The 16896-nt window shown below is 52.0% G+C and overlaps 1 protein-coding gene across 4 annotated transcripts in view; it reads left to right on the forward strand.

Moving 5' to 3' along the window:
- Nucleotides 1-16896, forward strand: part of SMAD6 (SMAD family member 6) — a 137832-nt gene that overhangs the window by 70728 nt on the left and 50208 nt on the right. For all 4 annotated transcript variants that reach the window (XM_070468679.1, XM_070468680.1, XM_070468682.1 and 1 more), the window contains 2 exons: nucleotides 1334-1390; nucleotides 5095-5172. In XM_070468679.1, the coding sequence (XP_070324780.1) occupies nucleotides 1334-1390; nucleotides 5095-5172 (135 nt within the window). The remainder of the gene's footprint in view (nucleotides 1-1333; nucleotides 1391-5094; nucleotides 5173-16896) is intronic.

Consider the following 16896-nt stretch of genomic DNA (forward strand, 5'->3'; position numbering starts at 1 on the left):
AGGCATTCAGCAAATGTTTGCTTCGCTCCCAGTGGCTGATCCATGATTCATTTTCCTTCTCCCCAGTCCAGTCCACAAAAGATTCCCTGTTTCTAGACTTTGTTGAAGTCATTTCTAGCTGGAAAAGCCGGGTTGGGGAAGAGGTGAAGCTGCCTGCTCCTACAACTAATTGTGCCTTATTATAATTGCGAAAAACACTTATTACCCCTTGTGTCATTCCTGATACCTGCCTAATAATAGTTATTACCGCTTTACTACCACTGAGAGCTTGTTTTAGTTTGCGATTTGATGGTGTTTAGTTTCATTTACAGAAAATGAAGGGTCATTTCATTCATGCAAATTGTTACTTAGTTTAGCAAATTGTTACTTCCCAGAAAGCAAGAGGCTAAGGAATTCTTCTGAAGACAAAGTATATGTTTTTAAGGGCAAGTATTTTAGGCAAATGAAAGGAAACCCAAAGAAAAATGCCATAGACAATAAGGAATCACACAGGGTCTGAGGTGGGCAGCCATGGGGGCTGTGTTCTGCCCCTTCTCTACCGAGGGGGAGACTGGGGCCGAGAACTAGCGGTGACTGGTGTAAGGTCTCCCATCTGGGGAGCTGGGTTTGGCTTTTTGGGTTCTAACCAGTCATGCTCGTCTCGCCTGCAGGATGTTTGCTCTAATGCAGCTTGTTTGGAAGTGAGCTGCTGAATCTCTGTGGGCCTCTGCACTCACTCTAGTTTTGGCTAGAGTTACCACACGTAGCAAAGAAAAATACAGAATGCCCACTTAAATTTGAATTTCAGGTAAACAACACGTAATATTTTAGCATAAGTATGTCCCAGATATTGCAAGGGGCATACTTATACTAAAAGTGAATGCCATGTGTATCCAAAATTCGAATTTAACTGAGCATCCTAGCTCTGACTTTACCTGTACCCGTGTTTCTCTCATTATAATAATAATAGCTGCTGCTTGTCTAGATATTTTTCTGCAGTTTCAAGAACTGTCTTGAGCATTTTACCTACTTTATTTGCTTTTGTCCTCCTGGCAGACCTAGGAAGTCTCTCTGATTATTTTCCCCATTTTAGAGCTGAGGAAACAGGCTCAGAGAGGTAAGGTAGCTTGCCGGCTGTCACACAGCCAAAGGTGATAGAGCGGAGATTGAGCCCAGGTTTGTGGCCTTGGATTGTGGCTTTCCCTATGCTGTTCCAGGGGATTTGGGCAACAGAGGTGTTGGTTTCCTGGGAGCTGGGTTTATTATTTGAGGAAATCGGTCATCAAAAGCATGTGGAACCCCTCTGTGTGAACTTTCTCATCCCAGCAGTGACACATTGACCCCTGTCTTCCAGAATCTCCGCCACCCCCCTACTCTCGGCTGTCTCCTCGCGACGAGTGCAAGCCACTGGGTAAGTGTGTCCCCTCCGACCCTTGGGGTGGGGTGTCCATCCCAGGCTCCTCCGGGGCCCCACCAAGGGAGCAAGGGGAGGAGGGATCCCCAGCCTGGGTGCATTTGAAATAGGGTGGGTGAAGTCTTACAAACACACTCCCAGTTGGGCCAGAGCCGACCCAGCCTCTGCAGCGGGCTATTTACATCTAGAAATTCCTCTCTCATCATTAACCTCTCCGTGACCTTTAAACATGAGCCTGTGGGAGATGAATGGGTTTTGACTTCAGCATCTCATTGGAGGTGGGTTAGGGTTTCTGTCTCTGTTCCTCTCCTTCCCTCCAGCCTTAGGTGGTTCTCCTCTGTCGTGTATTAATTAGCACCATGACAGATAGGCTGAGCATGAAGTCACTGTTGAGAGGAGCTGTATGTGTCGTTCCCCACCCCCACCCCCCACCTTTATTAAGCCAAGAAATTCACCTGGGCAGAAAGAACAGTTGAAAAGTTTAGAAAGCAAGTGTCTTGGTACACGCAAGCAGGGAGGGCACCCTCAGTGGTAATGTCATGCCGGCAGGTCCCATTCAGAGGTGGGACGTGTTTTCTGTAAAGCCTTGGGGCTGAATGCTTAGCCTGGCTGCTGGGGTAGATGCATGTGGTTTTAAAAGTAGAGATGGCTTGTTTTCCAGCCCTCCTGGTTCCTCCAGTGGAGAATCCCTGTGGTGGGGTGAGTGAGCATGGCCTTAGGAGCACAGGGAGAGCGACTTGGTGACCCAGGCAGCTCCCATGGGACCTGAGCTTTAAAAGTCAGATGGCGTGGCAGTGATGCTAACACATTCCACCAGTGACCACAAAAAGTGGGTTTTGTTTTGTTTTTGGTAAAGGCCTCTTCCCGGTAGCGTGTGTCAGCACCATCTGGGAGGTCACTTCTGAGTGTCATAAACTTGCAGGCATCCAGTCCAGCTTTCCTTCCAAGCCCCCCCCCCCCCCACTCCCATGGAGACAGGAGTGCCCACTGGTTCCCTTTGGGAGTTCGTCCTCCTCCGTCTAGGACGACGGAGGCTGTCCCATGATGGTGTGTGACTCAGTGCCTTCATCGTGGCAACTTCCTCATTGCTTTTCCTGAACTATGGTCATCTCCTGGATGGAGGAGCTTGATTTAGTTCTCTGAGGACCTGGAAAGGGCATCTGGGGGAACCCTGTCACTTGACAAATAGGTAATCAGGCTGAGGGGCAGGGAAGGCTGCCCAGCTGATAAGCCATGGGGCTGAGGCAGAAACGCACAGTAGCCCCTGTTCAGCTCAGCGGTACCCCACCCTTCCCTCCCAGGCCTATCTCAGCATTTTCTGAGTTAACATAATTGTTCTAGTTGCTTAGAAGATCCCTAATTCAAAAGATGGGGGAGAACAAAAACCAAAACCCTCAAATGTCCTGAGTTTTGAGTGTCGAGGATCATTGCCCTGAGGAGCCGTGGGTCAGCTGGTGATAAAGCCACAAAAAATCAGGACCCCATCCAGCGAGGTAGAGAGACCATTTGAAGATGAACAGGTGTCCCTGTTATTTTACAAATGGGACCATTGAGCTGCAGAAAGAGGAAGTAGCGTTTGCTGGTGCTCAGGAGTCAGAAGATGACAGTCTACCGTTTATTTTTGTGTGTGGCTCATGAGCTGAGAATGGTTTTTACTTTTTAAAATGGTTTAAAAAAAAAATACAAAAAAAACCCCACCCAAAGCAGAAGACTCATAACATGTGAAAGCTATACGAAATTCACATTTCAGCATCCATAACAGTGTTCTGCTGGAAGCCGGTTGTGTTGTCTGTGGCCACTGCCGCAGGAGCGGAAGTGGAGGGTTTCAGTGGAGACTGTATGGCTCACAAAGCTGAAAATACTCACTTTGGGCCCCTGGCAGGCAAAGCTGGTGACCCCTGATTTTACTAAGAGTGGAGGTGGGACTCAAACCCTGGGCTCCAGCTTCCAAATGGGGTTCCTCCCTGGGACTTGAGCAGTGACCGAGGTGGGGAGTGTTCTCTTCCTACAATGGCCTCGGAGGGCCTCACTAGAAGCACCAGATGCGAGGGGTTGGAGAGTGCATGGCAGGGACTTGAAGCTGCAAGGGATGGAAAACACCCATCACTCAACCCCTGGAAAGTTCACAAAGCTGGCTGTATTGGCTTCACAGCACTTCACTTCACTAAGAAACAGGGTTCAGCCCGGGATGTTACTGCTTCAGACAAGAAGTGGCAACAAGGCTTGGGGCCTGAACACTTTGGGAAGATTAGGTATGAGAAGCAAAATTCTTTTACGAGGCTCCTACTTAGGCATTAAGGTTATTATCTTTTTTTAAAAGAGATTTTCCGTCTCTCCCTGTTTTTCTCCAAACCTGTTTGACCAGCAGATAACTTTTTCAGGCTCTGGTTAATAGTCTGAGTTGTTTTTTGTATTATTTTCTTTTCCTTGCATTGTTAGTTTTTCATAAACAAAAAGTCAGTTCACTTCTAAGCCGCTGTGATCACATGAAACCAAAAAACAAAATAAAACCCAGAACACCCAGTCAGCATCTGGCAAGTGGGAAAAGAAAAAGGGAAAAAAAAAATAGAGAAAGGCCAAACTGGTTAATGTTTCATCTTCCCGCTCCCCAAGCCATGTGGTAAAAGGAAAAAAATTCCTACAGGATCGAATGGAATTCTAGCTCGCGAGGGCCTAGGCTAACGGTTTTTGTCTCAGGGTTTCCCCAGCTTGGAGTGGTTCTGCTGAGCCAGTGGGACCAGCTAAGCCGCACTGTGGAGGGTGAGAAGATGAAAGATGCTACAGGCCTTCCAGGAAGAACATGCCTTCTGACTCCTGGACAGACCTGTCCCTTAATGGGGACAACACCCCATTGCTGGTGGCAGAGGCACAGGCCCAGGAAAAATTTCCAAGTCAGCCTGTCCCGAAAGGCACTGGCTTGTCCCACTAGCAGCTCAGCGTTCAGGAGAAAACGTGCAAAAGAATTTCCTATCTCCCATCTAAGTTGCACTGCAGACAGGGGAAAACAAATAGTGCATGCCGCATGAGGTACTTAAAACTACTTAAACAACAAATGAATGCCTTGAAAAAAGAAAAAAACAGTCCAGACGTTGAAAGTTCCTCTGGGAGCAGGTTTGGATGTGAGAGAGTGGGGGAGGGGAGAGAGAAAACAGTTAATCTGGGAGCAAACGCTTGAGCCCTTAATTAGAGGGGTGTAAGCGGGACAGAGTGAGGATGGCTGGTAACTTGTTAAAACAGAGTTTCCCCAGCTTCAGCAGGAGGAAGGAAGGAAGGAAGGAAGGAAGGAAGCAAGAAGGAACAGCTTCAAGAATTTTAATGGTTGTAATTAAGTACAGCAGCTATGAATTGTTTAGGGGCTTAATTTAACCTTACCCAAGGAGGCTCCAAGTTACTACTTGCTCGGTCCCCTGAACTTGGGTTATTTCTGTGGTCAGAGCAATTGAAACTTTTTCAGGTGCCAGGGCTGCAGCAGTCAGCATTTTCCAGAAGAGTTCCAGGGTTGGCTGGCCTGGTCTCGTGCGATCGTGGGACGGGGAGTGGCAGCAGAAAGTTGTGAGGCGCAGGCTGCCCTTTGCAAGCATCCGCATGCCCACATATGCACGCGCGCGCGCACACACACACACACACACACGTGCATGTTTGAGAAATAAGAGAGGAACACCCCACAGCCAACTAAGTTCTCTTTCTCTTCCCTCCTGCAGATCTATCTGATTCCACATTGTCTTACACTGAAACAGAGGCCACCAACTCCCTCATCACAGCTCCGGGTGAATTCTCAGGTTGGCATTTCTTTATTCCTTGCATGTTACTGTCGTGTTGAATTTTCAGGAGGGGGTCCGGTGGCAGGGGCCTGATGGAGGTCTTGTTGTGCCTCCTCCTTTTCTTTTCCCTCGGCCTCCTAGCCCTCAAGGAGAAGACTGCCAGTGTCTTCATCACTGGTTTTCTTGGGGTGAAGAACAGTCTGTATGAATGGGGCCTACGGGTGAGAACCTGTCCAGTGCCTGGCAATCCACGCTTTAACCAGCTGTTTCTTGTGGAAATGATAAGAACCCAGCCCAGCTCTCCATCCCGATTTTGAAGGGATCCTTTCCCCCAGCTGCCGAGAGGCAGCAAAATGGATGTGTTTGTTTTCATTGTCTTTGTAGGTTTCTCTTATCCCCACCTCTGGGGGAGGATTGATGTGAAGGGTCAGAAGAGGGGAGAAATGGAATGGGTAGAACATTCATGAAGTCTGACCAGTGAGGAGTTTCCCAGAGGTTGTGGTTTCCATGCCTCTCTCTCAGCAGTGGATGCTGGGCTAGGAAGCAGAGAGAACTCTGGTGTAGTGTTCTCCCACCCCCAGCATTTAAGTGTTGGCCATAGGGTCTTTCCCATTCTGGGGAAGGTGTAGATCAAGCTTTTGTTGAGAAATGACAGGTTGGTGGTGATCCGGGGGTTTCAAGGGCCAGGAGGGACTCGTGTCGAGGTCTGTGGGGCCCTCTGGGAGCAGGGTGTGTAGGGGGCACTGTGAGCACAGCTGGGACTCATGGCCTGGCTCTGCTGCATTGAGTGACAGCCCACTGGGCTGGAGATGCTTCCAGAGCGGGCATGGCTGGATCTCTGCAAGAAGGCCCCTGTCTGCATCTGAACCATCCTTCCCTGACCCCACCCCCATGTCATAATGGCAACAACAGTCATTGTAGCTATTTATTGAGTGTTTACTTTGGGCCACATCCTGTACTCAGGCCCTTTTATGATCTTCAGCTCACAACAGTAAGAAAGTGACTTGCCCAGGTCACATAGGAGCAGAGCCATCTGCCGCCATGCCTCTGTGCTCCTGACCACGGCTTTGTCCCCCACTTCTCTGTAAAGACTGGACGTACCTCCAGTGAACATATTTCACACGGACTTCTGTCATTTCTCATGAACTCTCTCCTTGACTTAAGGGTGTCTTGATGTTCGCCGCTCAGGGCTGCCTGCTCAGTTCCTATGCCCAGATCCCTTCCCCATCCATTCCATGTTCTGTCACATCAGTGGGAGAGCACAAGAGTGTGTCTTTTTGGAAGACAGGGAAACCAGAAGCCAGAGCAGGAAGTGACTTGCCCACGGGCACAGTGGGGCTCATGACACAGCTGGTTCTGCGGTCCCGGTCTTCTGGGGCCCACTTGCCTTCCGGTCTCTGGTAGCCCCTCTGACCGGGCCACTTTTTTCCATCCCTGCCTTTTGACCCTACTTCTTAAAATGTCTTGCCCTGAAAAACCTAACGAGAGCAGCACAGGAAGTTGTTGTTTTAATCCCTTCTTTTTCCTCCAAAGAAAAGGTCTCCTCTGTGCCTATGTGGATGGAAGTCACATATATTTTGAAGCAAGAGGCTTAAAAGTATTCATGAATGCATGATTCCAAGTCCGTGCCAACCATCAGAGTGTATTTAATTTGGATGGATCGCGCTGGCGTCAGTTGCCTGGTCAGATGGATAGTTTTTCAGCATCCCTTCCCCTTGTTAATGGTGGAAACTGCTGTGCGTGGAGGTGCCTTACGGGTTCATGGCATGTTCGCGGATGTTATTTCTCTTATCGCTGTCATCCCAGAGCTGGCCTGGTGTGCGGCTCTGGCTGTAAGGAGCGGAGCCCAGAGAACCTCCTGGAGGCCCCTCCTTTATCCGGTTCCCAGGAGGGAGCACCCTCTAGAGGCTGGGAGGTCTCTGGAGACCCTGAGGCCTTAGATCTGGCTGCCTTGGGGCCCAGTGGGCCTGTGTTTGGGATTCCCACCGTTATCCCAGAGCGTTCTGACTGGTTCTGACTGGTGGGATAGCACTGCTGCTCTTCATCGTGGATGAGGATCACGTGGCTCTCATGAGCAAATCTGGCACCCAGCGCCTTGGGATTCTTAGGGGCTGAAGAAACTGGGGAGGATGTTTGGGATTTCCTGTTGGGGGCTGATTGGTTTGAGTTGTGGGTGGTCTCGGTAGGCAAGTAGAGCATCCCCTCCAGTGCAATCATCCAAGCCCGCCTCAGGGATGGCACAGGTCTCCTCCCGCTTGGGGGACTCACGGTTCAGCTTTTCCAGCTTACTCGTGCCCTGGGGACCCCAGGACCAATGGGGATGGCACTAGCCCTGCATGCTGGGAGCACACAGAGTTGGGGCTGTGGGTGGCTGTCACCCTGGAGGACAGGCTCAGGGAGGGAGGCCCTGCCGGAGGAGGAGAAGGCCCAGAGAGGGCTCAGTGGATGGCAAAACAAGACTCATCCTGTAAAGATGGATGGTGCGCCAGGGCAGGGCGGGAGGTGAGGTGAGAACGGTGAGGGCTCCAAGTGGGTACAATGCGTTGGGCCAGGCGCGCGACGCTCAAGGACAGATGATAAGGATGCTGGTGCTGACCTTTATTTATTTAACGTTTGACGTTCACAGTTAGCACTTTGCTAACTGCAGGTTGTTCTCCATCTCGTTGACTCATTACCACAACCCAGTGACACAGATGTGAGTCCCCCTGTTTCACAGGTGAGGACACTGAGGCTCGTTGCCAGGCCGCGGCCCCAAGCTCCCAAACCGGAGGTGGCAGGCCTGGGGTGGGAGCCTGAGCAGTGTGACTGCCCAGCTCACCCATCGTGTAGGGCCCACCCAGCTTCCCACGGCAGCGATCCCCATCCTCTTCCCCCAGCCACACCTGGCCAGGTAGAGTGAGCCACCTGGGGTCAGCCTGTCCTGATTGAAGCACCAGGGACAAGGCTGGGACCTGGCAAGAGGCACCTCCCTACCGGGTGACTAGCTCAGCCACCACCCCAGTCCCCTCTGTCTCCCTGCATCCGGGGGCGCCACTGTCCCTGAGAGCCTGGCCTCTCTCAGCATCCTGGGACCAGTGTTGCCAGAGCAGGGTGTCTGCAGCCCAGGCCGGAGACCGCCCTTGTTTGCACAATGACAATGCCAGCACCCGGCCTGAGGCTGGCTATTTTTATCCAGCTCCAAGGTCTCTCTGCTTCACTTCCCTGTCCTGTTGTTGAGGCCGCATTGGGGGAACAAGGTGGGGGTTTTGAGGCTCAGTCATAGCTGGGGCAGTTGAGGACACATTGGTGGATGTCGTGGGGGCAGCAGGACACACGTCTGTCTTGGTTCAGCCTTCTGCTGAATGCTTGACACTCACTCTCTCATCTGATCTGCACGTTACCTCCCAATGTTGATGCGTGATCCACACCATCAACAACTGAAGCTTAGGGGGGCAGATGACTTCACCAAGACCACCCAGTCAGGGGCCAGAACATGGAGCTGCCACTGAGTACAGGACCCTTACAGCTGGAGTCTTCAGTGGGATTTAGGGGAAACCGAAAGCCTAGAAGTCCCTCTGGTGTCACTTCAGGTCCTTGACACTCCGGTTTCCTTGCCTGACTGCTGCGCTTACTGCCTAAGCCCCCTCAGGTCATCCTCTTTTCTACAACATCACCACCCCTCTCCCATTCCCTTGATTTTGATTTAGTTTGGGGAGGAAAGCAAGATTATCTCTAGTTAAATTCATACTAAAGTGTGAGTGGCTGGTAGGCAACTCTTTTTGGCAACTTACAGGCAAGATACGCGATAATTCAAAGAAATTGTAGGATGAAGGGCCACACGGGAATGACCATTCTGAGGGCTGGGTTCTTTGGGCTCTAGGTTAGAAGAACAGAATGAGCAAGACATAGGAGCTTTTTGCCCTGGGTGAGGAGGGGCAGCCAGGCCAGACTCAGTGTTGGGCGTTGAGTGAGCTCTGGGCGTTGACCAAGGCCTGAGGTGATGCGCTGCTTTAGAAGTCAGGCCCGCCTGACTCCAGTGCTTGGGGGCTGAGGTGTGGAGCACTGATTCTGCAGAAACCAGTGACTCCCCTCTAGAGTAGAATATCGCATTCTAGTGCCTATTGGATACCTGTATAGGTGCTCTATGAATCACTCACTGTACGTGAGTCATGGTGTGAGCTGCCTGTCACGGGCACCAGGCGGTCCTTTGTGTGGTACCTGACTCTGTGTACCAGTGTCTCGTTCTGTGGAGCTTGCTGGTTTCTTTAGAGCTGCATCCGTGAGGATGAGCCTCTTGTTTTGAAGAGAAGGCCCGGGAAGGGAGAGAGCTATGTAGGACAGTGTGGAGAGCTGGAGGTTTAGCTAGATGTGGATGTCTTTCCTCCACCAGTCAGACTGTAAGCACCTCAAGGGCCCAGATCGTTCTCTAGGATTTGTGCATTCTGCAGATTGGCAGAACAGAGGCTGCCTGTTCTGGAAACAAAGGCTCAGAAAGTTCAGGAGAGTGGCTGAGGGCCACGCAGCAAGCATATAGCAGGTGGAGCCAGGTCACCACTTAGACGGGTCCATGCTGCCCGCCCACCTGCCTCCTCTCCTATCGTTGGTCCCTGAGGAGGTTCCCCTTTGGGGTCGGTGCTGTCTGATACGTGTCAGGGCCTACAGAAGTCAGGAGGGGAGTGAGTTAATGCAGCATCATGTCCTGCTGCTGTTTCTGGGCTCAAGCATGCTCGCCTCAGAGGCCCTGGTCCAGCACAGACCCTGGACCTCCTCGTTCCCCAAGGTCCTCAGCTCAGCTCAGTCAGCGTGTGCTGAGCCTCTGCAGCAGGGTGGGCTGAAGAGCATGGGCCACACACCAGCAGGCCCTGGGTTCAAGTCCCAGCTCTGCCATTTCCTAGCTGCAGGGCTTGGGGCAGTTGTTTAACCACTCTGACCCTCGATTTTCTCACCTATAAAATCAGGGTGGAAATGACATCGTATCATCTGTAGTGAGGGTGAAATGAGGTGATGCCAAGTGAGTCACCCAAGGCTTGGCATACATGTGGTAGGTATGGCTGTTACAGTGTGCCAGGCACTGTGCTTGGGCTGGAAACACAGACATAAAAATTACATCATCTCTGCCCTCGAGGTGCTCACAAACAGGTGAAGACACAAATAGTAGTCATGAAAAGTGGTATAAGAGGCAGTCAAGAGGAAGAAGGGCTCAGTGACTAACTCTTGGTGTGGGAAGTGGGCCAGGAGGACTCTCTGGAGGAGGTGATATCTAAGTTGGGTTTTGCAGGATAAATAGGAGTTTACCAAAGAAACAAGGTTTAGGATTGAGGCATATAGTCCAAGTAGAAGGAATATCAAGTGCAAGGGCCTGGAGGTGTGAAAACAGACTGATATTGAGAAACCAAAGGAGGGTAGAGGGGTTGGAAAGCAAAGTACCTGATGTTAGTGGGAGGTGAGGTGTGAGGAGGTCAGGGTCTGGGTAATACATATATTTTTAAAGACTTTCCTCTATAATATACCGAGTATACAAATCAGTGTCCAACTTGGTGAATTTTTACCAACCGATGGCACCTGGGTGACAGGCAGGGCCTGGATAACATCGTTGCTCATGGCGGTGCTCAGCCTTGACATGTGACAGTGCTCGGGACGTGTGGGTCTGGGGGCCATGTGTCGAGTGAGTGGTTTAAAGAGAGAGCAGGAGGGCAAGGGGATCGACTTTTAGTTGAAAAGAGGGTTTCACTTGGCTTTGGGGAGCAGGAAGAATGTGTTCCTAGAGTTTGGGGCAGATGGTGACCTGACTATTTCGCCTTGAACGTAGATCGGAGGTGCCCTTGGGTGAGGCTCACTCCTGCTCTGCCTACCACCCAGGTTAGGCACCAGCTTGGACATTTGTGGATGGAGACTGGCACTGAGCTCCTGGGCCAGGACCAGCTTGCCATTTCCAGTTCGGAAATGGCCCCAGACTCCTTGCATCCTCTTGGGGCGGGGGTGGAGGAAAAGATACACTCCCCTCTGGTTCCAAAATCAGCAGCATTTGGATCTTGACATCGTATCTCTGCCATGGGTTCTTTTGTTTGTTTTTATAATTTTATTTTTTTTAAAAGGTTCTGAAAACTTTTATTTATGGCTGTGCTGAGGCTCTCTCTGGTTGTGACGCATGGGGGCTACTCCCTAGTTGCGGTGAGCAGGCTTCTCGTTGCAGTGGCTTCTTTTGTTGTGGAGCACAGGCTCTAGGGCACACAGCTTCAGTAGTTGTGGTGCCTGGACTTATGTGCCCCACAGCACATGGGATCTTCCTGGACCAGGGATTGAACCTGTGTCCCCTGCAGTGGAAGGCAGACTCTTAACCACTGGACCACCAGGGTGGTCTGTCTGCCATGCGTTTTGTTTCTGTTATAGCTTTGATCTACAAAAGAAGAAAAAAAAGGCCTTGTTTCCTCCCTAAAACCTCCCAGGTATCTCATAGAGGAACCCGTTCTTCCTGGGCTGGTTGTTTGGGGTTAGAAGTGGTGAGGGGATCGAGGGCTGGAGCAACAGAGGTGATGCCAGCAGTCCTGGGAGGCCCAGGCCGTGTGAGGAGGCCTGGCCAGCGTAGTTGGCCAAGAAGTACGTGGGGTGGTGAGCAGTGCACCTCTGTGGCTTCCGGGCTTGGCCTTGCCCTTTAACCTGTGGCGTGAGCTCTGGTGAGCGCCGCACTCCCAGTCTCGGTTCGCTCCTTATTCACTGGGCCCACTGGACCACTGATCTTAAGGGCTCCCTGATGCTGCTGTGTTATGGGTGGAGGGTACCAGCTCCTGGACCTTGAGGGGTTGTGCAGAGCTGGGACTTCTGGCCTGGAACCTCTTAGCTTCTCATCATTGTCTCATCAGAGTAAAACTACGGCCTGGAACAAGGCCATGCAGAAGGAGATGGTTGGTGTCCTGGACTCCCCACCACTCACCACCCCAGCAGTCCTAGTCCCAGAGTATGAAAACCTGGGGAATAGAGTGGGGGTACACTTAACCTGCGACGAATCCAAGGCCCAGAGAAGGTGACCAATTCACCAGAGATCACACAGCTTTTACACCCTCCAGAGTCCCTGACAAAGGACCCCAGGGCTGGCGAATTTCCTGACTGTAGGCTTTGGGATGACGAGTCAGTGTATTGAACGCATATTGAGAGCCTGCTGCACACCGGTGCAGGTGCTCAAAGTGAAGAAAGCCAGGACTTTTCCCTTAGGAGCTGGTGGTCTAGAAGGAGAGGCAAATAGCAAGCAAAGAATGATGAGTGATTGTGCTAAGTGCTGTGGAGATGTGGACAAGCCTTAGTACCAACACAGAAACAAGGAGAGGGGACTCTCTTAGGATCGGAATGAGGTGTTCAGGGACGGCTTCAAGGAGAAAGTGATTCTGAGTTGGGCTTTGTAGGATGACTCGGTGTTTGCTAGGAGCACAGTAGGATAGAGACACCCTGTCAGAAGGAATGAATAGCTTGCGCAGAAGCAGAGAGATATGCAAATACCCTTGTGTGTTCTGAGTTTATTTGTGGCAGAAGGTTAATACATGAGAGATGGGGACTAGGGTAAGTTGAATCCAGAGATGACCCGAATCTGGAAGAATGACTGGAACAGAGGGGTAGTAGTTACTGGGGCCGGGGGACCTCTGGCGTATACTTGGAACTGAAGGGGCTCTGGACCTTGCCTAGCATCCAGCATGGGTCCTAGCCAATAGCCAGAGGTCATCATGGCATAAATGAATGAATGAATGAATGGATTTTTACCTGAGACAAAGAGATCTAGAAAAGAGAGAGAACACATAGAAATAAAGACAGATCATAACACATTTAATAATCACATTTATGAATCCCCCCCCAACAGGTCTATGAAGTAGCTACTTATGAGCCAAATTAAAGGACAAGTAAACTGTGGCTCACAGAGGTTAAGTTACTTCCTAAGGTTACCCAGCTAGAAAGCAGTGGAACTGGAATCAGACCCAGGCAGTCTGGCCACTTTTGGGTTCCTTGGAGTCTGGCATGGTGCCCTCTCTGCCCCCTGAAAGATACAGGAGCCCTCTGGTTCTTGTTCTTCTGGGGCTTCTGTGTTCCTGGGTTTCCGAGGTTCAACGTGAACAGCTGTCATCAGGTTTTAGAGCCTCTGCTCATCAGTGGTTGCTGGATGAGTAAGTGAGTACATCCATGAGATGGCGAGGAGATGAGCTTGTGAGTGGAGGCCGCTGGGCTGAGGCGGAGCCCTGTGCCCGTCCGTCCAGGGCTGTGTGCCTCTGGGCTGGAGGTAGATGGACCCTGCCCCTCACTCCGCCTCGGGTGGCCTGCGTCACCGGGGGAACCGTCAGGTTTTCTGAGGAGACCTGAAATTCCAGAAAATGCACTTGGTTGCATCCAGCCTAATCACAACCATCTGTCTGCCGGGCCTCACGGCTCGCCCTCCTGTCCCCGCTGGCACGCTTTCCTCCGGTGTCTGTAACAATTGGGAGCCGCGCTCGAAAGTTTCCTTGTCAGGGTAGAGCGCCTGTTGCCAAGAGCTCCTTCTTTGATGCAGAAAATATATCCTGAAGGTACTTTGTCAGATGTTTTTATATTAAACATTCTCCGTCCATGGCCCTTGGCCGCCAAGGGAAGCAGAGATGCATCGCTTTTCCAGTTGTCCTTTGTGGAAAGAATTCCTGGTGTTCACAGGCTCTTTCGCTGTGCCTTCCCCCCGCCCCCCAGTCAAGGCTTGGCACCCCCAGCTTGAGAGGGTAAAGCCCTGGGGGGCTGGCACCTCTGCAAAGCTGTGTCCGCCCTGGCCCGAGGGAGGGACGCTACCTTCACCCCATAGTAGAAGTCTCTGGAAAAACAGAGGTCTCAGGTCTGGAGCAGACATCAAAGGCACTGTCCCAGACTGCAAGGTGAATCATCGCCAAGGCTTTAATTGATCTTTAAAAGGCGAGGGGTAAGCTCAGAGATAGGAGCCTGGAAGCCGTTTTCATCTCTGAGTCTTCCAGGGTAGTGCCAGCTCTGGACAGAGTAGGGAGGGGCCGGGCTGCCTGGCCTTCTGGGCCAGGTTGGAGAGACAGTGGAGAGGGGGCTCGGTCACACAGTCACACAACATGAAATGGGGAGGAGAAGGGGCGGGAGGGTGGGGCCAAGCCAGGAGTGCAGGCCAGGAAAGCAGCTGAGTGGGGAGGAGGCTTTGCTGGGGGCAGGCATGGTGAGCGGGTGTGATGGGAGAGGGATGGGGGCACAGTGTGGCCGGTCTGGCTCCAGCTCCTGTCTGCAACCTCTTGGGGGTGAAACGGGGCACCCAGCAAGTCCTGGGTGGGGTCTTCCCCCTCCACCCATCTCTGCCCACCTTCCCCAGCCCTCTGTCCACCGCCTTCTGTCTGGCACTGAGGGAACAGGCTCCCCAGCCCTGTGTTAGATCCCAGCTTTCTTTCTGCTCAGCCACTGCTCGTCTGCTCTGGGCCTCAGGCTCTGCCCTGCTGAGCCGAGGGGTGTGCAGAGTCCCTCCCAGGGCCATCTGCAGGGTGACAGGAGAAGAGGGGACAGTATTTGCAAAACAAGGCTGCTCTCAGAGGGCAGAGGTTGGCAATGGGGTTTCGGGGGCTTGGCTGTGAGGACCACGCCTGGGTCACCCCCACCTGGCACCCAGCTCAGGGCCTGGCATGCAAAAGGTGTTGGGATTGTTTTTTGAAATAATCAGGAGCGCCCCCTGCCCCCCACTCCCCTATCCCCGGAGATGAAACAGATTCCACAGAGAGGCTCTGGCTTCATGTCCTGGGACCCTCAGCTCATGTTGTCTGTCTCGGGTCCAGGGAGACCCTATTTGAGTTGAAGGGAGCCTTGTTTCTGGGACTTATGCTGTTTGACCTGGGAGAGGGGCCAAGGAGGGCAGAGAGGGTCTTGCGGTACTTGTGGAGACAGACCTGTCTCCTCTGACCTGGCTGCCCAGCTGTGTCTTAGCTCCTTGCCCCCTTCCTCACAGGGCAAAGGTCAGGCAGAGCCCCCAGGGTTTCCTTTGAGTCAAAAGTTAATGTCACATTTCACCTGAGGGCCAGGAGATCCAGGTCCCAGTCCTGACTCTGTCCAACATCTCCTGGTGGTCTCAACCTGCTTCTACTTGACTTCTCTGTCTGTAAGATGGGTCAGTTGGTCTCCCACATTGGTTCCCAACCCTCTTTTGCACATAGAGTCTCCTGAAGAGTTTTTGAAAACTCTTGAGTTCACTCTAGAAATGATTGGGGAGGGACTGCGCCACAGGGTTTTAAAAATTCCCCAGGTGATTCTAATATGCAACCAGGGCTAAGATCCCAGAGCTCCACAGACCTAGAAGGGATCTGGAGTGCCTGGGCCATCTTCCCCTCAAGTCAGAAGCCTCAATCACTTGATCGCTTCTGGGCTGGGCGTGCCTGGCAGCTTGGAGCAGCTGCATCCATTCGTTGACTGCTCAGCTCTCGTCCCATCAGCTGCCACATGTGATCTGGGGGCTGGCAGTGGGAGAGCACCAGTGCGTCACGTCCTTCTGAAAGCCACCAGGTACCTGCACATTGGAATCTCTACCAGCCTGGTGAAGTGGGCATTTTGACTGCCAGTTTTCAGTGGAGATAAACAAGTCTGGGAGATGGCTAATTTGATGCTTAAATACACTCAGCTAACTGTGCGTGTCTGAGCAGCACCTTCATGAGGAGGTTGCCTGTTGCATCTTCTGCGGAAAGTGGGCTCTATGTGGTTGCTCAGGAGAGCTGGAGGCAGCCCCACCCGAGCCCTGAGTCCCTCCCTTGTTGCCCTGATGCCCCCCTTGGGTCTGAACAGCTTTACTAAAAACTAAAATAAGCCACTTAGTCCTGCCCTGTCCTGCTTCTAGACCTTGGAGTAGGGATGTGGAGTGGGGGATGAATGACAGGATGCTTTTAGACCCAAGAGGGCAGAGGTGAAAAGCCCGGGCCTTGGAGCCAGAACAGACCTGCGATTTAAATCACTTAGCCTCCCTTTTACAGGCTCACTTTACTCCACTTGACAAGTAGGCTTTGCAGCCCCTCATGGATGCCACGGAGACCTCACATATACCATAGGTAGTGAGGCAGCTGGAACACATATAACTTTCTGTAAAGGGTAATTAAATGAATTGGTAACCGCATATTAGCATGACGGAGAGGACTGTGTGAAGCACATACCCACAGTAGGACCTTCCCAAGAAACCTAGGATCTGATTGGGAAGATTGGGGGGAAATCACTTCCTAGAGAGGCGGGGAAAATGCTGTTTCCCAAGTGCACCACGTGGGCTGAGAGACAGCCGCTGCCCAGGGTGGCTGCTGGGGGTGTGTCGCTGGGCTGGGGGCGGGGAGGTTTAGCCCGGGCCCGGGCCCAGGTGCCTGCTGGACAAAGGCAGGGCCGTGTGAAGGCGCTTGTTCTGGGAAGGGAGCAGTCCTGGAGGGGCAGTAAGAAGCGAGGCCCACGAGGAGGGCCTTGAATGCCAATCAGGGAAGTCCACAATTGTCTCTATGGTGGGCCATGGTTGCCAACCCCAGAAAATCTTTTGATTGATAGGTGGGTTGACTGTGGCTTTAGAGGAAAGGTTTGTATGGCTCTGTCTTGACTTGGCACATGGTTGACTAGTTTTCCTGTTTTTGAAATTGTTGCAAACAGAAGCAAACACCGAGGGATCTTCCTTTTTCTTTTCTAATTGGGGTATAATTGGCCTATAACATTGTGAACTTCCCTGGTGGCCCAGTGGTTAAGACCACACTTCCACCGCATGGGGGCATGGGCTCAATCCCTGTTCGGGGAACTAAGATC

This window comes from Odocoileus virginianus, chromosome 6 (genome assembly GCF_023699985.2).
Source record: "Odocoileus virginianus isolate 20LAN1187 ecotype Illinois chromosome 6, Ovbor_1.2, whole genome shotgun sequence".
NCBI classification, from domain to species: Eukaryota; Metazoa; Chordata; class Mammalia; order Artiodactyla; family Cervidae; genus Odocoileus; species Odocoileus virginianus.